Source organism: Pyrenophora tritici-repentis, chromosome 1 (genome assembly GCF_003171515.1).
Source record: "Pyrenophora tritici-repentis strain M4 chromosome 1, whole genome shotgun sequence".
In the NCBI taxonomy this organism is placed as follows: Eukaryota; Fungi; Ascomycota; class Dothideomycetes; order Pleosporales; family Pleosporaceae; genus Pyrenophora; species Pyrenophora tritici-repentis.
The window spans coordinates 1,489,586-1,516,326 of record NC_089390.1 but is presented as its reverse complement, the minus strand read 5'-3'; the positions used below and the strand labels follow the sequence as shown (position 1 = coordinate 1,516,326).

Here is a 26,741-nt window from a genome sequence, read left to right as displayed (position 1 = left end):
TTTCCAAGTATACGACGTGCAAGGGGCGTATCAGCCCCCGATCCTCGGTACATATTCTAGGCGCATGCTGGGACGGTGCAAGAAATCCTACTTATAGCATCGGGTCAGACGCCCCATCCAGAACACATACGCGTCTTGGTATGTCCGGGAGCCCGAAGTTTGCCCAGTAGCTACGCAGCGGACGGATGCAGGCCAATTCTCATCTCCGTCATGACAAGTGAAAATACATACGGCAGAGCCGACGTTGTCGAAACAAGAACTGCCAGCACGCCGGAAGCAGTAGTACTGTTTTCTTTTGACCTGTCAACACGTCAACGGTGCACTGTCTGTCAGCTTCGTGGAAGGATCCGCAGGCACGCAGGAACCGATCCGTTCGGAAAGATCTCGTGCATGATGATGCGCCACGCCGCCAGGCTACTGGCCGGTAAGCGAAATGGAGAGCAGCGAGGAGAAGAAAGGAAATTGAGATTGGGCCATGCGGATCAAATCTTGGCTGCTGTCGCGACGTCGCTCAACAACAGGTTAGCAGTAGCGGGAAATGACAGAAACAGAGCGTCAGCGTTGCCAGGCCGTCTGCACTGCCCGCGGCCCATGCATCATCTCCCTGGGAAATAAAGGCGAAATGCCATGTGCCTGCTCCGGATCGACGGGCTTATCGATAACGTCAGACACCCCTCTTTTCACCAACGCTTGCACCTACGTGTTTGCGTCGCATGTCACAACTACGCGAGTGAATCTGACGGCGGAGAACGTTTCTCGTTTCTCTGCGGCGGGAGCCGAGGGATGGTCAAGGCAAGATGCTTGAAACTTTATACGAGGAATCGCAGGGCAAGCCAGGTTTCGCAGTCGTGGGGCTACGCTGCACATTCGTCATCTGCGTGAAACAAGGGTAATCTACTCGTCTTCATCAGCCATGACTGAGAAGTCATACCACAGTTACCTTCGCGTCGTCCTTCCGCTCCAATGAGTCATGGCAGCTTTTACCGCAGCGCTCCAAGCTAACGAGTACGGGGTATCAACGCTTCTCAGTCTCAGTGTGCATGTGACTGAGCCCGCCATGTCACCTCACAGCAGTTTTCGGCTCGTATGGCGCTGGTGGAGTTGGTGTAACGTCGACCGCATACGTATCTTTCTACCCACGTCGCATGACATTGAGGGTACGACGACGCTCTGCATCCGCCCGTCGTACGGAATCCACTGTAGAAAGAGATGTGACCTCCGGAGCCCAAGGCTCATGACCAAGCCTCAAAGTTTGGCCAAGACGGCCTCTGTTTTGTGCGGTGGTTGTAAGACAGACGGCCCGAGATGGATTAACATTTACCAGAAACTGGGGTGGTGGGTTCATCGATGACAACGTTTACTGCAGGAACGTCTTGCCCAATGGACACACAAGTCATGCAGTGCGTGGGGAGCCACAGCATGAAAGCCTGATGCCAATACCTAGACATGGGCCTGTCTCGAGATCATGCTCATGCCTCACGGCACATGACGTCGGCCTCAACCTCTTTGCCATGGCTATCATGGGCTGTCAGCGAAGGGCTCTGCGACGACAGATGGCAGAAGAAAGTATGCTGGCATAGACTAGGAGGCGGATGTGGAGAACAGATGGGTAGCCAGGACGGAAGTTGTAACTTGGCGTGTTTGCTGCACGTCAGTCCGGTCATTGGAAAACACTGTTTGTTACACAAGAGGCCAGACTGCTGTACGAAGCGCCTGTGGAGATGGTGAAGTGGTGAGTAGATGACCATGGGCCGTGCCAGGCGTGCGGAGGCGGTCGGTGGCATCATCTGGGATGACAGGCCAAGACGAGGCCAAGAAAAGGCGTTCCCGCGTCGCAGCAGAGGCAGAGGGGTAGGTGCGTGGATGCTTGTTTTACATGCCGCTTGCAGGCAGCGAACCAAGAAGCGACAACGGGTTGCTGCCAGAGGCCACTAGGTGGAGCTTTGGGTGGTGATGACGGCCACGGCCTACGTCGTGGATTCGTTCGGAGCGATGAAACACCCAATTACTAGCGCCTCGCCTGTGGCGTTTGCTGCCCCGTTTCATCGCCCGGTACCCCGAATAGCAAGCGGCACAGCCTAGGCCTACTGGGGCAGCGACAGGCATGGTCCTGGCTGTCCCTAGTCGTGCGCGCCAGGCCCGCCCTCCAATCCTGCATCGGCATACCGCGATAATCAAACTCATGCTCCTCCCTTTCTTACCCACTTGCCCACGCTTGCAAAAGCCTCTTCTTCCCCTTCACCCTCACGCTCTTTCAGCATCGTCACTCTTTTACCGCCTCGGTTCGCCTTGGTCAAATTCTCTTCGTGCCTCCCGCGTCCTAGTCGTCGCTTCCCCGCCGGCTTTTCACAATTTATCCCCTGGTTGGTGATTTTCACTCTAGGCCCTATCACGCGAACGCATTGCGTATTTTGGCTGCATATCACCATCAACCGCAATAGCCCTTGCTTTGCAGAGCAGGTTTAACCCGCCCGATCTGGCTATCGTCGACCTTGACCACCAACAGCCTGCATTGCGCCTGCCGACAATCCTTGTGTCCTGCGCCTGAACCTAGTTACCCCAATCTACCATAGTGAAGCCGGTCACGACGCACGCCCTCCTCACAATCAGAATCAAAGGGACCGCCCGGACTACCTCCCTCATCACTGATTTGGAAAAGTGCAAATCTGCTTCTTCCGCCTGCCGTCTGCTGGCCAGATTCCACACTCCCTCCATATCGGTATCCCTGCCGGGCCTGGTGCACCCTACCAACCCGGGTCCTTAAAGTATACCTTCTAGACCGCCTCCCCACCAACTATCACCAATTACCCTACCCTCCAACGTTACTGCCAACATGTCATCGTTCATGGAAGCCGCACGTGCTCTGTCCACCCGGGCTGGACATGGCAAGGAAGATCCAACAGCTGGTCGAGAGAACGTCAATGTCCAGCACTATCTTGGATATATCTGGTGGATCATCGTCGTCGTCTTTTTTCTCTACCAAGTCATCCTCTACTTTGTTCGATACATCCGCACAGTAGCATGCCTGAACAACGAGACACAACGATACTTCTCAATTCCCAACCGGACCTACGCTGCCTTCAAGAAGCACTGTCTCGATGCGCCTCTCTTCCGCACCCGTCACCACCGCGAGTTCAAGCTCTCTTCCGCCATCGGTGTTGGCACCCTGCCTAGCCGCCTGCAAACCTTCTTCCTCGTCGGCTACCTGTGCGTCAACATTGGCTTCTGCATCTGGAAGATCGACTACAGCACGTTTTCGTCGGGTGCTGGTGAACTGCTCAGCCGCTCCGGTATCATGGCCGTCATCAACATGATCCCCCTGTTCCTCCTCGCTGGTCGCAACAACCCAATCATCAAGCTGACGGGTATCTCTTTCGACACCATGAACCTCATCCACCGCTGGTTTGGACGGATTGTCATCCTCGAAGCTGTTGCGCACACCGTTTGCTGGATCTCCAACAAGGTGCACACTAAGGGATGGGGTGCCGTACAGGCGTCCATCACTGGAAGCGAATTCATCATGTCGGGTTTCATTGTAAGTGTATCATTACGCATCTATGAATAAGAGCTAACACGAGTCCAGGGAACCGTTGCTTTCGTCTTCCTTCTAATTCAGTCACCATCGCCAGTTCGCCACTCCTTCTACGAGGTCTTCTTGCACGGTCACATTGTCGGCGCTGCCCTCGCACTCGGTGCCGTATGGGTCCACCTTAAGGAGCGTCCCCAGCAATTCATGCTCTACGGTGTAATGGCTCTTTGGGCAATGGAGCGAACCTGGAGATTTGCGCGTCTGGTGCTACGCAATGTCGGCTCTGGCGGTACCGCCTGTGATGTTGAAGTACTTCCCGGAGATGCCCTTCGCGTAACTGTCCGTATGGCACGCCCCTGGAGGTTCCGCCCAGGTCAGCACGCCTACCTGTACATTCCTTCCGTCGGACTGTGGACCAACCACCCCTTCTCGGTCGCTTGGAGTGAAGAAGAGGAAGATCTTACCATTGCCTCTTCTGTCCCCGACGAGAAGGGTCTGCCGATGAACCGCCAAGACATCCTCGAGCACCACAAGACTAGCATGTCTTTCATCATCAGACGCCGCACAGGATTTACCGACAAGCTGTTCAGGAAAGCTGATCTATCGGCTGCCGGCAGATTTTCTACCTCGGCATTTGTAGAAGGGCCTTATGGTGAGTACCGAAGCTTGTTTTTCCCCAGACTGCACTATCGCGCATATTAATACGATATTACCGAACAACGCTAACATCATCCTGCAGGTGGCGAAGATCTCAGCTCATACGGCACAGTCATGCTCTGGGCTGCTGGCATCGGTATCACACACCAAGTTCCCCACGTTCGTGACATCGTTGCTGGTTACGCAAACGGCACTGTCGCTACCCGCCGCCTTACGCTTGTCTGGATCATTCAATCACCGGAGCATCTCGAATGGATCCGCACATGGATGACACAGATTCTGTCTATGCCCCGCCGTCGCGAGATCCTGAAAATTCTTCTCTTCGTCACTCGTCCACGCAGCACCAAGGAAATTCACTCGCCGTCCTCTAGTGTTCAGATGTTCCCCGGCAGGCCCAACGTTCAAGCGTTGGTCGACCAGGAAATGCAAGAGGGCATCGGTGCTGCGTGCGTCAGCACATGTGGTACTGGTGGACTTGCTGATGAGCTTCGCCGCTCTGTCCGCAACCGCGAGTCCCAGTGGAATGTCGACTTCCGTGAGGAATCCTTCTCATGGTAAACGTATCCCGTCGCGTACGTCATCTTTGGTCTAGTCTTGTCCATGCACCCTGTCCTCCATTGTGTTCCCCGATTCCTTGTCCTACCATCTTCCTTCATTTGGAAAGATCTACGACCAATCTCGTTGCGACACATTTGCGCCTTCATTGTATACATTTCATTACATTCTTATTCGTGTCAGATATTGACACGACCATTTCCTTCACACTCCTTGTATTTTATCCTGTGGAGCAGGCACGAAGACAAAACTACATGTGGTCGGGCACGTCTGCCGGAAGCGGCTTATGGTTAACTATCAATGTTACAACGTCACCACAACATTCCTTTTCTCGAGCACGGCGATGCTTGTTGGCGTTTGAGCGGGTGGTGCTTTGTTCCGCGGTGTACATATCGGTATCAACTACCGCTAATGACGATCATCTCTAACGATCCAACGACTACGACTACTATAATCTCCACCGCTCTTGCTCCAACGTGATGTTCATCCCTGCAGTGATCAAACCGCGACTTCCTCGACGTTTGTTCTAGTCTACGCTTAGCGTAAACTTTCTCGACCACCCACTACCTTTTGCTATGCCCAATACCTTCCCCACCACCTGCACCCACATACGATAGACGAACGGTGGCTTTGCGTCGCAACACCTCCAATGGTCTCTGGCGAAACATAGTGCGGCGGCATACTGCTAGGGTACCACGAGGCGCACTCTATGATACTACTTCGCCATACGACTGCTCAACTCAAGCTTCATCTCCATGGCGATCGTTTGCGCCTTGATGCGGCGCTTGCCCTCACAAGTGCGTCATCATGGGAATTTGGGCTTGAAGTCGGCAAAACACCATCCAGCTGTTCGCACGCCGTCCCGGGTACCAGGCCGTTGAGATGCACGAGACCGGCTTGTTCTCAACCGTGTACCCCCACGGTCATTCGCGGTTGGCGTTCGTCGACTATGTCTACTCCATCCAGCAGGAATGGAGTCACAGCAGCGTTCTGTGGGGGTATCGGGTATTTTGAGGAGACCCGGAGGCGCGCGAACTTCAAATCGCCGTTGGGCTGAGACGGGTCGCAGGATGGACTTGCAGACGGGTAGGCTCTCGGGTATGTAAATCGTATTCGAAAGCAGGGTGAGGCTTCTCTTTGCTTGCAGAGGTGACTATGGTTGACACACGGGAAAGTGTTAAGTTAAGTGTACTGGCTTACGTCAACGTCGAGACACAGGTTGTTATCTCGAACATAACCACTCCATGGTGACATGGAGATGCCGGCATCGTGTGAAGAAGTGCGTGATTCGATAGCAGAGACAACCCAAGTGCTCATCATGCAGCTCAACAGCCCTGCCAGGCCTCACTTTCACGTCATCACCTTCACACTGACGTCCGCGATGGCAGCTTTCGACACCCTTTTTGAATTCAGTGTCGCGAAGAGAGCGGAATAATACCCGGCGAAATCACAACTGTGCGATTATGTGTACATTGGATACGGAGCATCGCACTGCTTGCCACACGTACTCCCCCACGCCTACTGCAAAGAGATATCTTCATGAACATTCACAGCACTTGGCAAGTAGCATGTAAGCAAGCGGATAGCGCCACCAGATTATGTCGGCGTTATATCTGAGCAGGTTTAGTCACTTAGGTTAATGCATACTTTCGATCGCTCGAGAATAGTACAGTGGACTTGCATCGCAGTGTCTCATTCTGTTTACCCGTTCTTCAGCTCATGGCAAACATACGAGAAGGGATCATAAAACAAGATTTATACGCCAGGCCTACCGTATAGTATTCGGCTCTACTACCGTAGCCATGCAAGAGCCATACCCGACGCAATACGAACGGGCTACCACCTCTTTCTCGTATCCGGCGTCAAACTCAACGACCCACTCTCATTCACTTTCACAAGCTTTCATGTACGGAAGGAATATCGAGGTCTTTTCTCGAAATTCTATACCCCTAACGCTCCAAAATTCCTATCCCATTATCCTCTCAACACCTTTAATTCACCGTCTCGATCACCACTACCCCAACCGTGCACCCTCGCCTCCATTCTTCATATGCATAGATAATATATACTGCAGCACTCATACTGCAGTCACGTTTTTATCTGCAATTACAAAGATCTTTGTCACGTCGTACAACATCATGTCACCGCAGCAGCGTCAACAGCAGCGGCCGCCTCCTTGGGCGTCAAAACCCCACGTATACATAACAGACTGCCACATATTAATATACAGACGATAACAAAACAAGGTCGTCACGAGCAAGCAAGCGCACAGGACGCTAAGACAAGGGTATGCACAACCGACAATCGGTCGCGGCGCTCGTCATCATTTCCCAAATTTCATTTTATCCTTTTTTTCTAGCTCGCGCTTTTGCGCAATCCCCCTTGTCCCCTTTCTGTTGCCGGCATCCACACCCTGCACCACCGCAGAAGCGCCGTCAGTCGGTTTTTTTGCTGTGCTGTGTGCTGTGTGCTGTGCTGCGTCATTTCCGCAGGCTACGCGCAGCAACTTGAACAACAAAACTGGCAGATGTGGGTATATACCCGGCGCTAGGTGCAGAGACCAAAACAAAATATAGAGCTTGGCAAAAGATAAATTTCCGGGAGAGAATGCAGGATAGGTTTTGGTGTTTCGTGTGTGACGTGCGGTAATGTGCAAAGGGTCTGAAAAAGTAAACATGCGTGTGGGTGGGTGGGAACTTGTCACAGTATACGACGGGGAGCATGTCATGCGATGTCTTGTGTCGTGTGTGTTCGTTCAATTAACATGTGACCGGGAATGGGAACGAAAGCTCCACCAATTCGTTACTATGCGGGCTGTGCATGCGTCCCGCCTATTTCGCTACCAGAGTTTGGATGGCGACGACGTCTCCCGTGTGTGAGGTCTGCTGTGGGGTTGCTTCATTTATTCCAGGTGCGGTCTGGATGCTCATGTGGGGTACGTTGATTGCCTGTGCACATGCGAACGGTAGGAGGTCTTACAGGGGAGGGGTATGAGTCTTCTGATGGTGACGGTAACGTGGATATCTGGAGCTGTTAATGGTGTTCGTTAATTGCAGAGTGATGTTTGGAAGATTCGTGGGAGGTGGTACATGACTGAGGGCATATGTGTGATTGTATTGCTACTGAACAGGGAACTGTCTTCTCCACTCATGATCGTATGTCTCATATCATGTTCGTGCATCATACTGCCTCAGGACTCTCGTGTGTAGCAGCATCCTCCATCGCGAATCTTTGCTGAATGCCTTCCCATCCTTTCAGTACTACATCTGCCATTACACATCCCATACTTGGAAACCCAGCTCTCATCAAACCCACCGCATCCTCCACACTCATGAGCTCGCTCTTATACGTCCTTTCTTCAGCATCCACTCCTGTATTTTCATGATGTCGCGGCTCATATCCCTCGGGCTCTTGTTTGATCCTGTCTTTCAACGATAGACGTTGTGGATATGACGGAGGAGGTTTATATGCATCGCCAGCTTGCGTTTCCAGTATGACTTCGGCATCGGGAGGCAGCGTCTCAGCGACATACCAATAGATGACATACTGTCGTGTTGCAAGCGGCATTAACTGCATCCAAACAGGTTCTGCAGTAAGCAGAGGAGCGTGTACGCGTGGATGGGCTTGCGGCTGACAGTGAGCTGTCGGAAGGGGGAGAAGACGATTGCGGTAACCTGACTGTTCCACACCGTTAGCATTGATTGCTGTCTATAGTCCTCAAGTACGATGAAGTACCTCTTCATATCCTTCTCTCTCTGCACCTGGACCGCTTTCTTCTCCTGCATCGCGCCGTCCTTTGGGTAGGAAATAGACCTGCTGTCCGCGATACATGTAGCTGCACACTACAACGCGACCAGTCGCAACATGGAAGATGGCGACTCCACCGCCTACGACAAACGAGTTGCCGTCAAACTGCGCGATTATGGGCATCTTGGAGACAAGTTCGCTCTTGGTGGACGGCATGGTTCGTCTTGTTGCTTGTTTCGAGTGGTGGAATGTAGAAGGAAGGAGGCACACGGGCTATGAAGATTGCAAAAGTGTTCAAGTTATAGCGCCTATGCTATAATCTGTCTGATTGTACGAGCGGCCTCTCTGCGATACCACAGCCATGGCTGAAGGCTGTCACGGTGCTGTGTTGTTGCCTTGCATACGTGCATCGAATTGAATTGAAAGTATAGTGGGGCGGATGACGTTTGGTGAGTTGGTCTAACCCCGCGGTTTAGCGCGCACATGTCAAGATTTTTAACGCAAACAATATATACAATAGATTTTTAATGTTTACCATCAATCAGTACAACTGGCCTAATGGCCCAATGGCAAGGCGCTTGACTACGATTTATTCGATATCAAGAGATTCCAGGTTGTAAGTAGTACTACTCAGAACAACATCTGTTCGAGCATTCACTAACCCACAATAGCGACCCCTGGTTAGGTCACAACAACTTTATTTTTTGCTTTTTTCCTGTCAGTCATATCATGTATCAACGCCTTCTTGACTTGGGTTTGCATATCAACGTGGTCCACAGTCAGACTTCATTTTTGCTCCCAGATGTCTCTAATTGCCTTATTCGGCGCCGCACATTTAAAGAGAGGCTATATCTCGCCATAGCGCACGAGATGACGATATCGACAGTGTATAGGCCTCGGCGCACGGGAGATGCTCTACGGTCATGATGATATACCCGGGTATGAGGGGAAGGTGCGTATCTGCCACTGCCATGCTGCTTGGCAGCGAGACCTGATCGGGAAGCTGACAGCGTCCCAAGTAACTCAACGTCTGGGCATATTCTTGGCTGTTCGTTGAACGACATACCACATTCTCTAAGTAGCAAGAGTGAGTGCCATATCTTCATGCAAGATATATGCGATTATCAGGATCTGTATCAAGGTTCGCGTGGCTTTCGAGACCTAGTAGATGTATAGCTGGGGTTGGACGCGCGTATATAAGAAATTTGGGGTAGCATCTCATAAGCTCTGTGAGCAGACTTGTCAACAATCAATCAGATCGGCATGATTGATTCCTATCTAGGTTAAAGGCTGCCTAATGAAGTAATTCTTTAACCCATATAGGAATCAATCATGTCGATCGATTGATTGTTGACAAGTCTGTCTGTGAGTAATCCAGAATTGCATGATGAAGTACCCAAACTTTCTCTTGCTCGCCACCCAGTTAGCAGTGGCGTCGCCTTTCCATCCCAGTCCTAAACCCGTAACTCGCGACAACGGACAAGTCAGCTACGATGGTTACCACATCTATTCCATCACCCCGTCCTCGGACCAAGCCGCCCGCGAACTAGAGAAACGCTTCTCAAAATACTACACCCATCCGATCCGAGACACGCTGTCCGTAGCCATCCCACCCGAGGAAATCTACGAATTTAACAGTCTGGGCCTCGACGCCCGACTGGTGAACTCTGATCTTGGAGCATACATCCGCTCGACCGAAAAGCAACCAGTCTACAAGCGAAGCATATCGCAAACCGGAGAGTTACCAGATCTCTCATGGTTCGATACATACCATGCATACGCGGATCATCTGCAATACTGGGACGACCTCGTCACCGCCTTCCCCAACAACACGAGGAAATTCGCCATCGGGCAAAGCTACGAGAACAGAACTATTTGGGCCTTTGAGTTCTACGGGAATGAAGAGACGAAAGAGGAGAAACCGATAATACTCTGGCACGCCACAGTCCACGCCCGAGAATGGATTTCAACAATGGGTATGCCCATGACCACACCCTTTCCCCTTCCCCATCCTCCAAGAACTAACCTTACCCCCCAGTCATCGAATACCTAGCCCACCGCCTCCTCTTCACTTCCACCAACAGCGCCTATCTCTCCGACTACACATTCTACCTCATCCCCTTCCACAATCCCGACGGCTTCCTCTTCACACAAACCAACAACCGTCTCTGGCGCAAGAACCGACAGCCCCGCCCCTCCACAAACAGCACCTGTCTCGGAACCGATGGAAACCGCAACTGGCGCTACGAATGGGACGCCGAACCACCAGAAGGTGGTTCAACCCCCGACCCCTGCGGGCAAACCTACCGTGGCGAGTCCCCGGGTGACACACCCGAGAATGCCGCCATGGACAGCCTCTCAGCCCAACTGGCAAAACAGGGCCCGGTGGGTATACGGTCATTCATCGACTTCCACTCCTACGGCCAGCTGATACTCACGCCGTATGGTTTCTCGTGCGACCCGTTGCCTGAGACGCTGCCGCGGATGCTGGAGGTAGCAGGGGGTACGGCCAAGGCGATCATGGGCGCGAGTACGATGAATAGTACGTATGAGTTTGGGCCTGGGTGTCAGATATTGTATTTTTCAACGGGGAACTCGAGGGATCATCATTATGCGGTGCATGGGGCGGAGCACTCGTGGACCATGGAGTTGAGTCCGAGGGATGAGGCCGGGGGTGGATTTGTGTTGCCGCCGGAGTTTATTTGGCCTGTTGTGAGGGAGCAGTGGGCAGGGCAGGAGTGGTTGTTGGGGGAGGTGTTGGAGGGTTGATAAGTGACAGATCATCCTTGCTTGCAACGTCTGACCAAGACTCACCATGTGAGAGGGAGACAAGAAGCGAAAAAAGAATATTGGGTATTTCTAGGTGATGTCTGAAAACCGCTTGCCCAAAAATGCTATAGTGCATAATACCGTCTCGGAACCGAGAGAGCTTAGAAGAGGGTAAAGAAAGTGTGTATCCGAAAAGTAGCGCTTTCTACGCCGCCGACCCAAGCCGCCCCTTTCCATTCTACTCCCATGTCCCGTCCCGTGTCCCAGCCCCAGCTCATGCAACAAAAGTGACCGTGAACGTCGTTCTATATGGCGGCTCAGATGCCTTTCACCCGCTCTTTTGTCATCAAGCAACCTCGCCCACAACGCCTCCGGTAGCGCCACCACCACCAGCACCCTTACACCAAGGGTGTTCAAGCACCATACTAATCGTGATTCTCTTCTCCACGTCCCGATCCAGCATTAGCCTCACAAGGTCGATACTTTCCTCTGACATGACCCAAGGTACCCTGAGGTCGTGGTCCATAATCTCGTCTATCGAGTAGAAGGGATTTTCCTTGTAGATGATAGTGTATAGGAGGATGCCCAGAGCCCAGACATCTTGTTCTTTACCACGGTACGCCTTGCCTGCCAAGACCTCAGGGGCTGCATAGTCTGTTCACGGTGTTAGCACATCATTCACATGTGTAGAGAGGGAAGCGAGGGATCTGTACCGATGGTGCCCACAAAAACATCGAAAGGACCGCTTTTGATATACGCTGCGCTTCCGAAATCGATGAGCTTGATGTTGCCTTCACCATCGAGGACTACGTTCTCGTCTTTAATATCGCGATGCACGACCTTTGCTTTCGTGTGGAGATGATGTACTGCCTCAGCAACTTGCACAAAGATCTTTCGACATTCCTTCTCTTCCATGTTGACACGCAACTCAATATAGTCGAAAAGGTCCATACCAGGTAGGCCGTGCGGAGTCATTTCGATGTAATAGTTGATGTCATCTTCGAAGAAGTCTGCCATTTCGACAATGTTGGGGTGCTTAAACCCATCGCGGCGTAGATAATCCAAGACATGAATCTCGAGAGGCACTGTGCCCAGTCTTCTGTCCCGTGTCCATGTGTCAACAAGGATGCGCCTCTTTGTCACGTACTTTATCACAACCTTCTTGTTGCTAGCTTTCTTGTATCGACAGAGTTTGACTTGCCCGTACGCGCCTTGGCCCATTTCTTCTAGCACCACAAAATCACTGATTGTCTTCTTCTTCATTGGCTCTTCCTGCATGGGTGTGGGTGGTGGCGCCATGGATCCTTTCTGGGGCTCTTGCGGAGTGTTAGGTCGCATAGCTTCTTGGATCTGTTGGGTCAGTAGCGACACCGAGGGCGGTGTTCCTTGTGACTGATGTGATTCTGGCTCTTGGGGGACGGGGAAGTTTGATTGACCAGGTTCAGGTTGACGAGGTGAGGGGGGTCGTGATATGAGCGGGGTCATAGGACCAATACCATGGTTTGCGGCATGCAGCTGCCGCGAGTATGTTATCCACAAAGCATATACTAGCTCTGGGCCCTTGTCAGGCTTCGTCGGCGCATCCTCCTCTTCGATGACATTCTCATCGAAGCGAGGCGTCTTTTCGCTTTTCACTACACGCATCTGCACGTCTACCATTATTTCCGAGCCGTCACGATGAGATGCTGGCAAGCCGCTTGGTCTTAGGAAGATGGCAGCAGCATCTGTACTACCTTCTCGCATAGCCAGCAGAGCGCGGGCGCGACGGAAGCTGTGCTCAGGGATGACTATGCCATCGACTAATTCAATCTTGTCTTCATCTGTCATGACGTGCAGTATTCTGTCGAAAGCAGGTATAAGCTTGCTTATATGAACGCCTTCAGGCCGCGGCTGGCCGAACAGCGCGGATGAGAAGACAGAATTGGAGCTTGTGATCTTGAGTTCGGTGGATGATAGGACGATGATGCCAGCAATGTGCGGGAAACTTGAGACGCGGAAAGTGGGCTCGCCCGGCAACGCCTCCACCGTCACGGGTATGTTGATGCTGTTGGATGTTCGCGCTGTGTAGCTGCGGAACTCATCGATGGTCTCATAGTCTAGTGCTCCGGTGTTTGTACCCCGGAGTCGTGGTATGCCTGGCATGAGTCGTTTCAGGTCCATGCCTCTCCGTAATCGGTCGCTTCCGAAGACTGCTTCGGTCGCGCCCCAGCCCTTGGATACGCAGCCTACTTCATCAACGGTGATATACACTACGTCCTCGGCAATCTCTTCCAGTACCCAGATGAGACTGCCCCGCTTCTCCTTGACCCACAAGCTGGCCGAGCCAGTCGAGCCGTTCCGCTTCTGTATGGGTATGACATCGCCGCAAAGCAAGACACCTCTTGAGCCCTTTGGCTCGTGGTTAAGCTTACCAGTCTTTTTCGCATTGTAGTATGAAGACCCGCTACCGTCGTCGGTCTTGGCCTTTTTGGCAGCCGTTACGCGTGAGGGAGCCTTGCTCAGCAGCCGGGCTGTAACACCACTTCCAACGTTGAGGTTTTTGGTCGAGGGTGCGGCGCTGGACGCAGCTGCTTTGGAGCCAGTGTCAGGATCTCGAAGCTTGCTCTCGAGCCACTTCCTACGGTCCTCTCGAACGACTTCTAGTATACCCAGCTTGCGGACTTCGGCCCTCGTAACGCCAAAGACCAAGCATGCCAGATCATTTGCAGACGTAATGGTCCACGGCGTTTCGGTACCGGTTGTGAAGATGGCTTGTGCTGCAGGGACGTGTCGGCTCCCGTGGCCGTGTGGCGCGGATCCGGCCGCATGCGGACCTGGCGTGTTGTTGAAGCTCGGATGTTGTAGAGAAGGGATAGTGGTGGGAGACACTAGGTCGCCGAGTTTTTCCTGGTCGCCCACGCGGTAGGGTTGGGCCAGGGCATCGTGGAGCTGGCTCTGTATCGTCAGAGGCACGACGTCGGTGAGGGTGCGTTTGAGGGCGGCGCGTTGAGGTCGCGGAGGTCGCGAGGGCGGCGGGGGTGGAGATGCGGGCGGCAGTTCTGTACTTGACGACTCGTCCATATCTGTGGGTCCGACGGGTGTGATGGAGGCCCTGTGCACTGGCGGCTTCGCAGCCTTGAGCATGTTCTCAGGGCTCTCGGACCGCTGGACCACGAAGCCCTTGTCAAACGGGTTCTCGCCAGACATGTCGGCGGGCCCGGTGACAGGCCCAAGAGCACCCAGGCCATGGGCGCCGGTGCCGTCCTGACCGATCAGGTTGGCGCGTGTAAGCAGCTCCATCATGCTCTGCACCTCCTGGTCGCCGCTGAGTCTTGCTTGGGCGTTTGCTATGCCGGGGTTGGTGGCGGCCCAGCCTAGCCTATCGCGCATAAACTCGATGGACCGCTTCAGGACATTCTGACGGTTGTGGATGAAGTCTTCCGACTGTGTGGCAAAGGAGAATGAGTGCAGCGACTCGGAGGGGAAACGCGAGAGGTCTTCACCAAAGGCAAAGGTTGGGGACGGAGGGGCTGTGGGCGCCGACTCGGAGGCGTGTCGCGATGCTGGTGGGGTCGCGACGTTGAGGGAAGCTGCTCTCTGGGCCGGCTGTTGGCGGATGCGGCGAAGTCCTGAAGCTCCTAGGCCGTGCTCATGCTCAGGCAGGATGGGTGATCTTGCCATGCGGTCTAGTTGGCCGGCATCGATGCTGAGTCGCTTCGCAGTGTTTATCGGCGGCGGCAAGGCTCCTGAGCGGTATGCGAGCAGGCTCGGAGTGCTTTTCGTCTTGACCAACGGTGCATATTCGGAAGCGTGCGATGAGGACTGCGGTAATGACTCGAGGGGTGCTTCTTCTGGTAGCGAGCCTGAGCCACTGGACGTACCATGGTGGTTTGGCCTGCTCATTCCCTGAGGCGTGCGAGGACTGCCTGTTCCCAGGCCGGGCACAGCTGGTTCAAACGGTGCAATGGTCAGAGGCAGGTACACAGCTCGACGTCTACGTCCGAGGATGCGTATCCGGGTTGTGCAAAGCCTTCTCTTGCTGGGCGGGGGAATGCAGGGCGCGGCGTACGTGTGTGCGGCTCACCAAAGACAGCCGACCCGAGTTACAGAGCAAGATGGGTTTCGTGCTGGAAATGCTGCGGCTACACTACAATAGCAGCAGTAGGCGGTGTGCTATGGGCAGTGGGTAGTGGGCAGTACGTAGTAATAGAGCGTCGTCTGTCCTGTAGTCACGTCTCGGCCACTATCCATGCCACTTGAGACGGCAACGGCGTGACTTGCATGGCGCCCACTGCCCACGTCCTTGGCCGCCCCGCGAAAAGTGCACAGACGATGCGCCTGTGGGCCGCTTCTCAGATCTCGTAGGGCCGTCCCGACAGAGGCTACACTTTCACATGACAACACCTAGCCACGTCGCACAATCTATCCATTTCCTACTGCCCTGCTTCATGCTACACCATGCGACTTTATATTCAACCAAAATCATTGCCCATGGTAACCCGGCATTCCTGCTAGACAAGCTTCCGCTGCCAGAGCTGCCTTTGTGCGCCGACAAGCCCCCGTGACATGTGCCCCCAAGACTAAAGTTTGTCTACATACCCGCACCAGCCCTTTCATGCGCCGCCCATGCATGTACCGGTAAACGTGACTGGCTTGTTTTCTCAACTTTTGTTCAATGGACCCCGTAATGACCTGCCTCCGTCATGTACAAGGTTGTCGACGTTGGCGAGCTTGTGCCGGCTCCGCTTCCCCCGGACGAGGTCATTGGTGGGTTGCCACTCCTCAAAGCGCCGTGTGCCGTACCCCGTGTACTAGAGCTGGTGATGCGGGGAATCCCACAGTCCTCAGCGTTGTCGAAGACTATCCTTATGCTCGTTCCAAAAGTTTCTGCAACCTAATGGGTCAATCAGTGAATGCAGTTGAGACACTCTCACACTAATCGTTACCCACCTCGATGCATGTTGACCTGGTCAATCCACCACTCGCCAAAGCTATCGTCTGTCGCCATGTCCGCTGCAGTCACTCTTTCTTCTCGTTTGAGCCCACACAGCATGCAAGGTTGCCGTGCCGGCATGCCACCCTCAGACTGCTTCAATGTTTTGACTGGCATCGTGTCCTGTAGATCCGGCCCGCGGTCCAAAGTGCCGGCTTTGATTTGATTTACACCAGACACAACATGTCTCAGTCGTCCGACTTGCTCTTTCCAACTCCTGACCACGTCAGACACCTCCCGCTCCTCTTTCAAGTTCTCGCCCTTGTCGACACCCGTCAACTTCATCCCAGAAGTGGCTCTTGATGACGCTGGGCCAATTCGCATGCCCTGCGACAAATGCTGATCCCGCTTCCAACGCAGCTTCCGTCCGGCTATGATGTGCGCTGCCACATTTGCCAACATTAGGTAACCTTGAAGATAGACAATCGTAGCCGGCTCCGCCATCAGCCTGTTCCTCATCGGTAGAGGCTGTGCTGCCATGGGCTTGAATAGTTTCTCTTGCGCTTCTGTGAATAGAGGGGGGAAGAGTGATAGCAGCACACCGGGCGGTGGTACATTTGTAGGCGGAAGCTCTCCTGGTTGTGGATCATTCGGGATTGGGGATAGTATTGGGTTCGGTGTAGTAATCGTTTGGTTGGCCTCGGCAGTTTGTATAGCTTCAGGTTTCGCTGATGGTTTGGAGGGTATAGAAGCTTCCCAGTCGTCGAATTCGTCCCATCCACCGTCGTCTTGCGGTACGACTGGTGTAGTTGATGATTGTTTCGGTTTGGAGGCAGCACCGAACCCAGATTTCAAGCTCTTCTTCGCATTACCAGTGCTCTTCAAAGGTCCATGTGTACCAAATTCGTTTTTTCCGCTAGTGACGGGAGACTTGGGTTGCGAGATGCTCATGTCACCCAGTAGATCCACGAGTGCTGAGGATGGCGCGCTGGGTCCATTATATGCAGCCTCAGCCTCGTTTACTTTTTGTTCGCCTTCAAATTCCCCGAACTCGTCATCAAAATCATCTTCTGCATCAAATAATACGCTCGGATCCGCCGACTTCTTGGCTTTTATAATTGGAGCATGTTGCCACGTTTGAGCGACTGGCTGGGATGAAGACTGGAACGAAAAAGCTTCTGGGGTGGTTGACGCGTTATTCCATAAGCTTGATGCAGGTTGTGAGGCTTGTGACGATGTGAATGCGAACGGGTCATTATGGGCATCTGAGCTTGGTTCGAATGATGATCCGCCTTCGAAATCGCCCCATTCATCGTTATCATCAGTTGTCGAATCTTGTATGGGAGTGGAACTCAAGCCTTGAAAGTCAGTCGTTGACCGGGGTTGTTGTAGTGGTGCGGCCGGGGCTGAGGTGTTTATGTCATTGAAGAAGCTGAAATCTGACGCTGCAGGCCCACTTAGTTTTCCGGAAGCTGTAGCGTGTTGCTGTTGGTTGGAAGGAGGATCGGCTCCAAACTCTGCGAACAGGTCTGCTGACATTGTCTGCGTGCGATATGGAATGACAAGTCGAAAAACGATGCCACGGTTGGTTTGGGAAGCAACGGCCACCAACTAAGCCAGAAAAGTGGGTCGGCCATTCAACCCATCCGCCACCCACAGTATCTCTCAGTTTATTAGGTTCAACGTAGCAAGAATTGATTACCGCATCGCTTTCAAACGAATAGGAGGATTTGATTGGATTGAATGCATTCTGCAGATGCATTTATCAAATCAGTAGTACCTTTCACCTGTGGCTACACCATCGGCATTACGGAAAAGAAGAGCCCCGACGCTATACAAAGTTCAGATTATAACGCTTGCATATCAAGACTAACTAAAGGTTCTATCTCTGTAGGCAAATGCTACTTCCTGCAATGGGGGCATTCTGCCTTTGCTGGACAGGCGGTGACTTCATGGGACAACAGGGAAAGCGCACCATACAAAATAAGACCACGAAAGAAGCGTGATACGAAGCATTCCTTTTATACAAAGTCAGAGCATGAAGTTGATGTTGGTGCGCGATGAGGCAGTTGGCTTGTCGCCAGCGCATACCTCTCCGCGTGACCGCTACATGTACCAGAGGCGTCGGCCGAGAGGGGCAAAGGGTAAGCAGATATGGGGTAGCTAGATACACCAACATATCAACATCCAATGGCATCACAAGGAGAATGTATAGTTTATTGCCCACCATGTTTTCATTCAGATCATTATGGAAACTATGGAAGGACGACGCCAGGAACCCCAGACCGTTATGCATGACACGTTTCAAAAGTCATCACAGCTTTTCCGAAGCAACCACACATCCCCAGAACCAGGTATCTAAGGACGAAAGAAGAGAAACAAGCAATCCGAAAAGAGAGCGCTTATTTCTTGGAAGCCTTCTGAGCGGCCTTGGTGACCTTACCGGCCTTGTCGGCCTTGACGACGGACTTGATGACACCGACAGCGACGGTCTGACGCATGTCACGGACAGCGAAACGACCGAGAGGAGGGTAGTCAGTGAAAGCCTCAACGCACATGGGCTTGGAGGGAACCATCTTGACGATGGCAGCGTCACCGGACTTGATGAACTTGGGGGAGTTCTCAACGGACTTTCCGGTACGGCGGTCAATCTTCTCGAGGAGCTCAGAGAACTTGCAAGCAATGTGGGCAGTGTGGCAGTCGAGGACTGGTGCGTAACCGGCACCGACCTGACCAGGGTGGTTGAGGACGATAACCTGGGCGTTGAAGGACTCGGCACCCTTGGGGGGGTCGTTCTTGGAGTCACCGGCAACGTTGCCACGACGGATCTCCTTGACCGAGACGTTCTTGACGTTGAAGCCGACGTTGTCACCAGGAACACCTTCGACAAGCTGCTCGTGGTGCATCTCGACGGACTTGACTTCAGTGGTGACACCAGCGGGGGCGAAGGTGACGACCATACCGGCCTTGATGATACCGGTCTCGACACGACCGACGGGCACCGTGCCAATACCACCAATCTTGTAAACATCCTGGAGGGGAAGACGGAGGGGCTTGTCGGTGGGACGGCTGGGAGGGTCGATGGCGTCAATAGCCTCAAGGAGGGTCTTACCAGTGGCCTTGGCCTTGGTCTCCTTCTCCCAACCCTTGTACCAGGGGCAGTTAGGGGAGGCCTCAATCATGTTGTCACCGTTGAAACCGGAGATGGGCACGAAGGGAACGTGCTTGGGGTTGTATCCGACCTTCTTGATGAAGTTGGAGGTCTCCTTGATGATCTCCTGGTAACGGTCCTCGGACCACTTGGTGGTGTCCATCTTGTTGATGGCGACGATGAGCTGCTTGACACCGAGGGTGTAGGCGAGCAGAGCGTGCTCACGAGTCTGACCATCTTTGGAGATACCAGCCTCGAACTCACCAGTACCGGCAGCGATGATGAGAATAGCGCAGTCAGCCTGGGAGGTACCAGTGATCATGTTCTTGATGAAATCACGGTGACCGGGGGCGTCAACTAAGTAGAGTGTCAGTGGGAGGGGAAGGAGGACAAGGAGAAGGTGAAGGAGAAAGAGGAGAAGGTGAAAGTACTTACTAACAGTGACGTAGTATTTAGGAGTTTCAAACTTCCAGAGAGCGATGTCGATGGTGATACCACGCTCACGCTCAGCCTTCAACTTGTCAAGAACCCATGCATACTTGAAGGAACCCTTGCCGAGTTCGGCGGCTTCCTATGGGGTTTGTTAGCATCTTGTGACCGAATTTGGGAAATCGGATGTGCGTCATGGTGTTGCACTTCGCGAGGGCCGCATGCGGACTAGCGCTAGCGCGTAAAAGTCCGCACAACCCCACCACCCAAAAAATGCCCCTCATCGCGATAAGGCGAAAAAAGAACGCGGGTGAAGAGGCTGAAGCGCACAACTGCGACTATCCAAATCAAAGAAAAGTGATGCCGTACCTTCTCGAACTTCTCGATGGTACGCTTGTCAATACCACCGCACTTGTAAATCAAGTCTGTATCCCATTGTAAGTTGTGTGACCCCGCAGTCTGTCGGAGAGGGAGGGCTTACGGCCGGTGGTGGTGGACTTTCCGGAGTCAACGTGGCCGATAACGACCACGTTGATGTGCATCTTCTCCTTACTGCAGACATTATTAGTAAGAGTGGTCTCGAAGTGGGTGAGTGGCGGCCTGGAGCTGGTCCGATGCGCGATATGGCGAACCGGAAGGCTCGAAGCGGGGATAGATGACTTACCCCATATTGGCGGTGTTGTGTTTGTTGGTTTGTGTGTGGTGAGGTGAAGTGTGTTTGAGTACTCAGGTTTACAGCGCGCGGTGTAAGGTATGAGTTGGACGAGGAGAAAAGTTCAGAGATGGAGGGGTCGAGTGTTGCTAATATACCTGGAGGGCTGGGTGGGTCCGTGCTAGTTTTCGGCGCTAGGCCTCCGTTGGGCGTCGAAAACTCCTTCACTTTGCGACCTTGGAACGATTTAAACAGCGAGCGCGGCAAAATGCCATGCCTTGATTGGCCATGGACCCATTGACTCCCCCAAAGCCTCCTTGACCGCCCGCCATGGGCTCGCCACAGCCGCAGCACTTGCCTCACGCGAGTCTTTGAGCACTTCGTCATCGCCATGAATTAGCTTTCTTTTCATCTAGCTGTCTGTTCAAAACAGTTTTCCCGTCTCAAGTGAGCAGGCTGATTGCTTCACAAGCTGAAACCAAACCGAAACGACTTGTGCGCCAAGGTCGGGCTCTCAGCGCCTTCTCTGCCGCAAAACTTTTGGCGGGGTACTTGACATTGCCATCATCCTCTACTTTGCCCCACTACAAGCGGAGTCTTTGAGGCCTTACGGACACCACTACGCCATGCACAACACCGTGTCCATTTCTTCCATTCCACCCGGGTGTCATAAAATACTAGACATACTAGTGTAAAACAGCCTCTGTAGTCGCCAGACACGTCTATTGGGTGCTTGCCCACACTGTCCAGTATTTCATGTCACCCAGGTGATTCCGTTTTAGCCACTACTTTCATCTCAATTACCGTGTTTGGGCATATGCCCTCACCAAGCCTGGACAACAGCCCATCAGTGACTCACTAGGCGCTGCTATAGACGCCCGGTGTCGATGCACGCACCACCCTTGATGCATCCTCTCAACCCTTTTCATTCCACTCATCGGTCATGGAGCTCCTCGGAACCAGAGGCTTAACCCACTCCCACTACTAGTTCTTTTTACCTGTGGTTTGCATATCTCAAATCCCCAGGTTTGATGTTAAACCCATGCTTGTTTTTTCATACTTGCCATTCTACACAATCAAGGCTGTATCGCCATTGATCTCATTTTGAGTGCGCATGGCTCTAGAGCCCTGGGCGAGCTTACAATCTGTGGTACTGTAGGCTTCCAAATCCGAGCGCAGAAATTCGAACTACCACTCCAACGGAAGCAATGCCCTTGGTTCAAATCGATTACGATACCAGCCCCTCTAGCTACCGCTGCCCTTACGATCCGATCCAAGATTATCGAGATAGACGCGTTCCAAAGACAAATCTGGAGATATACCATGCAAGTTGAGGCATACATCCAAGTCTGGAGTGAGCTTGATGGCCATTGTCCTTGAGGTATTGAGCATACCTGGATGGTGGGCATGACAACAAGCTCGCTTGTACAGTTTGTATGAGAATACATATGGAGGCAGTGCTACATGGGACACGATATTATCATTTCCTGTATTATTCGTATGGCTCTAAGATTATCAAACTGTCTGTATTGTCTGTTCCTATCAAAACATAATACTGTGATTCCACAATACCCAGTCATCAAATGCTCTCCCACTACCAATTGCATATCCATAGTAAACCCCAGGATCGATTATGTTTCCGAACAGGAAAAAACCAAAAGCCTACTATGTAAAGTTTTCGGTTCGTCTGACTGCGCTGACAGTGCCCTGAACCAATCGTGGATACGCAGGAGCGCCACAGCGATACATGTTAGGCGTCCAGCACAGCCACAAACACCCTGTATCTCAGAATAGGCTGATAGTATGTAGACGTCGAGGCGGGGAGTTTCTCTGGAAATTCATACTCACAGACTGCTCTTTTCGTGGGTAGAACAAAAGCCATTCGTCAGTATACATAGCAAAGAACCTACTATTGAACGACATCTACATTTGGACACCATGCTGCCTCCACCAGGAAAGGTCAAAGCCGCTAGTATCTGGTCATTCGACTCCGGGTATGGATCGAATACCTTGGAAAATGAGGAAAACTTTCAGGTAAGTACTACGGACGATACTCGTATATCCACTCAGTTGATCTTAGTTAGACCAATCATCACGCAAGCTCGTCTACCTACCAAGTGTCTTCTTCACTCTCTAGCGTGGGCTATGGTGGCCTCGCCAACTTCCAGTCTGATGGGCGATTACGACTGAGAGCACCGGGATCTACAGTTGAGCCGGTGATCACTAAGCTCAATGTGTTTACAACACGGGCAGGCTTCAACACTGAGTTACTGGCCCCACCACATGCCCATAAGCGTGACGAGTGTATCACGTGCCAACTTTGGAATATCACCAATCCTGATGAGGGATTAAAATGCAGTGATTGCAGTGGTGATACTTCAATGGTACCTGATGCTATCAATCACCAGGACATACAATCGAAGACCCAGATCACCGTATTGGATACTACAAGCGTGTTACAACCAGAACACCTCTCGCAGAAACCAGCTGCCAGAAGGTGTTCAGCCTGCGAAATTGCGGCACTGATCGACCCCGATCATTTGTCTACATGTTCTTCTTGCGATCCGATTGCATATCGATCTTCGCCAGAGTCACCAATCTGCAATAGCAGGATCAAACGTTCAGGAGCACGAAGACCACCCACCAAGCTTGAGTCGCATGCCTTACGTTGTTTGAGAGAATGGCTACATGAAAATCGAAAGAATCCGTATCCCGACGCAGATACTAAACGTTCGCTCGCCCAGCGATGCGGTATAACCGAGAAACAGGTCAATACATGGTTTACGAACGCGAGGGCACGAGGAAAACTTCTCAAACACAATGCATCAGATTCTGCATCAGAAGACGAAGGCTCTTCCACCTCTAAACGCTCCAGCACAGCGCCAGCAGTCAAGAAAAAGAATTCCTTGAGCCCGACGGCGCGGTTCAACCCCAATTATCCAGATATATCCTGCTCGGCTAGTAGTAGCTACAGCCAGGAGATCGAAGTTCCTCCTACTTCTCGAAGAGGCAAGAAGAAAGACTACGGTCAGCTTGGCGTCTTATTTGCTACACCTCATGCCTTGCACATCCAATCCGAACCGACAGTCTCAACCATCTCCGCCAAGGGTAACGGTTCGGAGACATGGCAATGCACTTTCTGTTATCAACGTATCGCGCACAAGTCATGGCGTCGTCACGAGGAAACTCAACACCGGCCGAAGCGGAAGTGGACATGCTTACTTACTGGACCCAGCCTTCATGTTGCATCCCGCACGGCTATTTCTACGTACTGCGTCTTCTGCAAAATTCCAGATCCTAGTGAAGATCACTTACTACTTGCTCATCGCATATCAGAATGCGCAAACAAGAGCGAGCACGAGAGAACATTCCTGCGACCTGATCATTTGCGACAACACGTCAACAACTTTCACAAAGCGCCCCTAGATGGAGAAGTCAGAGATCTTTGGAGGAGAGGGGAAACAGGAGATGAAACGGCTGAAGACTGGATCTGTGGCTTTTGCGGACATGAGCTTAAGACATGGGAAGCAAGAGAAAGGCATATCGCTAAGCACTTCAAAGATGGTTCAACAATGACAGATTGGAAGGAACACACCAATTTAGTTGCAGGAGCTGACCCAAGCAAAAAACGCCCGACTTCGAGTGAAGGGCGACCGAACGCATTACCCAAGATTGCCAGAATGCACACTGATCTCCCAGTACGGCAACAACACCAACACGAGTCGGATCGTATGATCGTAGATGGCCTTGACTCAAGCTTTGAAATCGCGGATACAGATACAATGTTATCGCGTTCACCACTCGATGGAACTTTTGGAAGCTTCATTCCCCTGGTCTGGGATCGTGATTATGTAGATACAAGCGGCAAGGACTTGTGCGATCGGGACAATGCCTTAGACAGTGGTTGTGAATCGGGACTTCCTGGGATTGACAACGGGGAATTTGGGCTTGAAAGTTTCGGTGCTGGCTGGCTGGAGGGCACCCTGGGTCTTTCCGAATGTTGGCTCTGGTAGCTAGAGTGACGGCCAGTCACCGCACTTATTTTTGCCGATTACGAGGGTTTATTTCAAACCATACCACGTCTTTTTGAACCACAAAGCATTTGATTGTCAATATGCGAACTAGCCAACCAATTCTTCCCGATGAAGCACCTTTGACCCCCACTTTACCATGCGCTGCCGTGTGTCTAGGCACAGAGAAACTCCAAACTGAGCCATCTGCATTAATGTTAGCGAACCGTAACTCTATGAGAGCAAGTTTCTGACGAGTAGGAGCTGGCAAGGGACATTCATCCGTGCGGTTGCATGACGCAGATCGACGTGTAGTGTTCTTCTGCCCCTCACTGCCCCGCTGTTTACCAATACACCTGCATCGCATATGAGCCGTTCACACGCCATCAAGCTCAACAAATCTGTAGTACATGTAAATGATATAAGTAGCAGGAATTGTTCCGTGATCGAACACTACTTCTCGTTTCACAACTCTTGAGCCGTTTTATCATTCAAGCATTACATCCACATACAATCCTCCACTTTGGTACGATGCTATCATCGAACCAGCATTGCAGGGCCTTGCTGGCTTTACCCTTCGCACTCCAGGATTCCATCTCGGTCAAGTAGAAGAGATGCCCAGAATGGCATCATCAGGTACCCATCTCAACCATCAGAAGCAAAGCATGGCGGGTGTTCAGGTCATCAGCAATTGTGCCTCCTTCACGGGAGTCTCGGTTGTTGGTGGCTTGTTCTGAGATTATACCGTTTAAACTTGATCTGGATAATTCCAGCGCGAAGGACTACTGCTGCTTCATGATGTCCCCTTCCCCTCGCTATTGGCGTTCTGACTAGTATAGCATCCGCACACAAGTCAAGATGTCGACTGACAAGATCACATTCTTGACCAATTGGTGCGGTTCACGCCTGGTTTCACAAGGCATTTGCTAACAAGAGCAGGCACGCTACGCCATACCACGCCCCTCTGTATCTCGCACAGAGTCTGGGATACTTCAAAGACGAAGGCATCAAGGTTGCTCTCCTGGAGCCCAATGACCCAAGCGTATGTTCAAGCCCAATCCATCTAGCATGAAGTAACTTACCGGATTAGGATGTTACTGAGATCATTGGCTCCGGCAAAGTCGATCTCGGCTTCAAGGCCATGATTCACACCCTCGCTGCAGCCGCTCGCGGCTTTCCAGTCCAGTCCATCGGCTCTCTACTCAACGAGCCTTTCACAGGCGTTGTATACTTGACCTCTTCTGGGATCACCCCTGACTTTACTACCCTCAAAGGAAAGAAGATTGGCTATGTTGGCGAGTTTGGCAAGATCCAGTTGGATGAACTCACTGCGCACTATGGTATGTCGCCCGACGACTACCAGGCTGTACGTGTCGGTATGAACGTTACACGCTCCATCATCACCGGAGAGATTGACGCCGGCATTGGATTGGAGAATGTACAGATGGTGGAGCTCGAGGAGTGGCTTGTCAGTCAAAACCGCTCGCGCGACGAAGTCAAGATGTTGCGTATCGATGAGCTCGCTCAGCTTGGATGCTGCTGCTTTTGCAGCATCTTATACATTGGAAACAATACCTTCATCGAGAAGAGCCCAGAGAAAGTCCGCGCCTTCCTCCGCGCCTGCAAGCGCGCAACGGACTTCGTTCTTGCTTCTCCCGACGAAGCCTGGGACATGTTCTGCAACTTCAAGTCTGCCATGAACACTCCAGTCAACCGCAAGATCTTCGAGCGCAGCTTTGCGTACTTCAGCCCTGATTTGCAGAATGTCAAGCGTGACTGGGAGAAAGTAACGCGTTATGGCAAGAGGCTTGGTGTGCTGGATGACGGATTCACTCCAAACTATACGAATGAGTACTTGGCGTGGGGCCTGGAGCAGGAGGCTGATGATCCGACAGGCGACCAGAAGAGAATGGTGGTTTTGCAGGAGGGTGTTAAGCAGCATGGTGGGTTCAAGCGTCTTGAGACCATGTCCAGCAAGACTGTCGTTCACCCGGGTGTCATAAAATACTGGACATACTAGTGTAAAAAAGCCACTATAGTCACCAGACACGTCTATTAGGTGCTTGCCCACACTGTCCAGTATTTTATATCACCCACATTGTTGGTGCTGCCGCGCCTGCTACCATGTAGGCCGATGCCTTGATCTGGTAAATATGGTGTGGAGATACACTCATTTACTTCACATGAATGGAATTGGAAATTTTGTAAATTCCTTGTCCCGGAATAATCGGATTTCCACAGCGGGATGAACGAGTGAGTAATAAGTAAGGTTACAGTGAGAGTGAAGTAGCAGTCACGTAAGTGTAGTCCATGTTCAAGAATGAAACCAA

The 26,741-nt window shown here is 52.2% G+C and overlaps 8 protein-coding genes across 8 annotated transcripts; 4 read left to right on the top strand and 4 right to left on the bottom strand.

The window, feature by feature from the left end:
• Window positions 1-2,833: 2,833 nt before the first annotated feature.
• Window positions 2,834-4,744, top strand: PtrM4_005920 (ferric reductase; the record flags this gene model as incomplete). Its single annotated transcript, XM_066102782.1, has 3 exons — window positions 2,834-3,535; window positions 3,584-4,181; window positions 4,269-4,744. 3 exons carry the CDS (start codon window positions 2,834-2,836, stop codon window positions 4,742-4,744), a joined length of 1,776 nt encoding a protein of 591 aa, XP_065964984.1.
• Window positions 4,745-7,921: 3,177 nt separating this feature from the next.
• On the bottom strand, window positions 7,922-8,704 carry PtrM4_005910 (uncharacterized protein; the record flags this gene model as incomplete). The annotated part of the gene is made up of 2 exons (XM_001930599.2): window positions 7,922-8,419; window positions 8,477-8,704. The coding sequence occupies 2 exons, from the start codon at window positions 8,702-8,704 to the stop codon at window positions 7,922-7,924; spliced, it is 726 nt and encodes a 241-aa protein (XP_001930634.1).
• A 1,168-nt stretch (window positions 8,705-9,872) lies between these two features.
• PtrM4_005900 (carboxypeptidase) lies at window positions 9,873-11,257 on the top strand (the record flags this gene model as incomplete). The annotated part of the gene is made up of 2 exons (XM_001930598.2): window positions 9,873-10,464; window positions 10,527-11,257. The coding sequence occupies 2 exons, from the start codon at window positions 9,873-9,875 to the stop codon at window positions 11,255-11,257; spliced, it is 1,323 nt and encodes a 440-aa protein (XP_001930633.2).
• A 346-nt stretch (window positions 11,258-11,603) lies between these two features.
• Window positions 11,604-15,139, bottom strand: PtrM4_005890 (SPS1, Serine-threonine protein kinase; the record flags this gene model as incomplete). The annotated part of the gene is made up of 2 exons (XM_066102781.1): window positions 11,604-11,911; window positions 11,971-15,139. 2 exons carry the CDS (start codon window positions 15,137-15,139, stop codon window positions 11,604-11,606), a joined length of 3,477 nt encoding a protein of 1,158 aa, XP_065964983.1.
• Window positions 15,140-16,080: 941 nt separating this feature from the next.
• Window positions 16,081-17,708, bottom strand: PtrM4_005880 (uncharacterized protein; the record flags this gene model as incomplete). Its single annotated transcript, XM_066102780.1, has 2 exons — window positions 16,081-16,130; window positions 16,187-17,708. The coding sequence occupies 2 exons, from the start codon at window positions 17,706-17,708 to the stop codon at window positions 16,081-16,083; spliced, it is 1,572 nt and encodes a 523-aa protein (XP_065964982.1).
• An 863-nt stretch (window positions 17,709-18,571) lies between these two features.
• PtrM4_005870 (translation elongation factor EF-1 alpha) lies at window positions 18,572-19,642 on the bottom strand (the record flags this gene model as incomplete). Its single annotated transcript, XM_001930596.2, has 1 exon — window positions 18,572-19,642. One exon carries the CDS (start codon window positions 19,640-19,642, stop codon window positions 18,572-18,574), a length of 1,071 nt encoding a protein of 356 aa, XP_001930631.2.
• Window positions 19,643-22,339: 2,697 nt separating this feature from the next.
• PtrM4_005860 (Homeodomain-containing transcription factor) lies at window positions 22,340-24,414 on the top strand (the record flags this gene model as incomplete). The annotated part of the gene is made up of 2 exons (XM_001930595.1): window positions 22,340-22,435; window positions 22,486-24,414. The coding sequence occupies 2 exons, from the start codon at window positions 22,340-22,342 to the stop codon at window positions 24,412-24,414; spliced, it is 2,025 nt and encodes a 674-aa protein (XP_001930630.1).
• An 855-nt stretch (window positions 24,415-25,269) lies between these two features.
• Window positions 25,270-26,431, top strand: PtrM4_005850 (thiamine biosynthesis protein NMT-1; the record flags this gene model as incomplete). The annotated part of the gene is made up of 3 exons (XM_001930594.2): window positions 25,270-25,304; window positions 25,351-25,453; window positions 25,502-26,431. The coding sequence occupies 3 exons, from the start codon at window positions 25,270-25,272 to the stop codon at window positions 26,429-26,431; spliced, it is 1,068 nt and encodes a 355-aa protein (XP_001930629.1).
• Window positions 26,432-26,741: the final 310 nt, after the last annotated feature.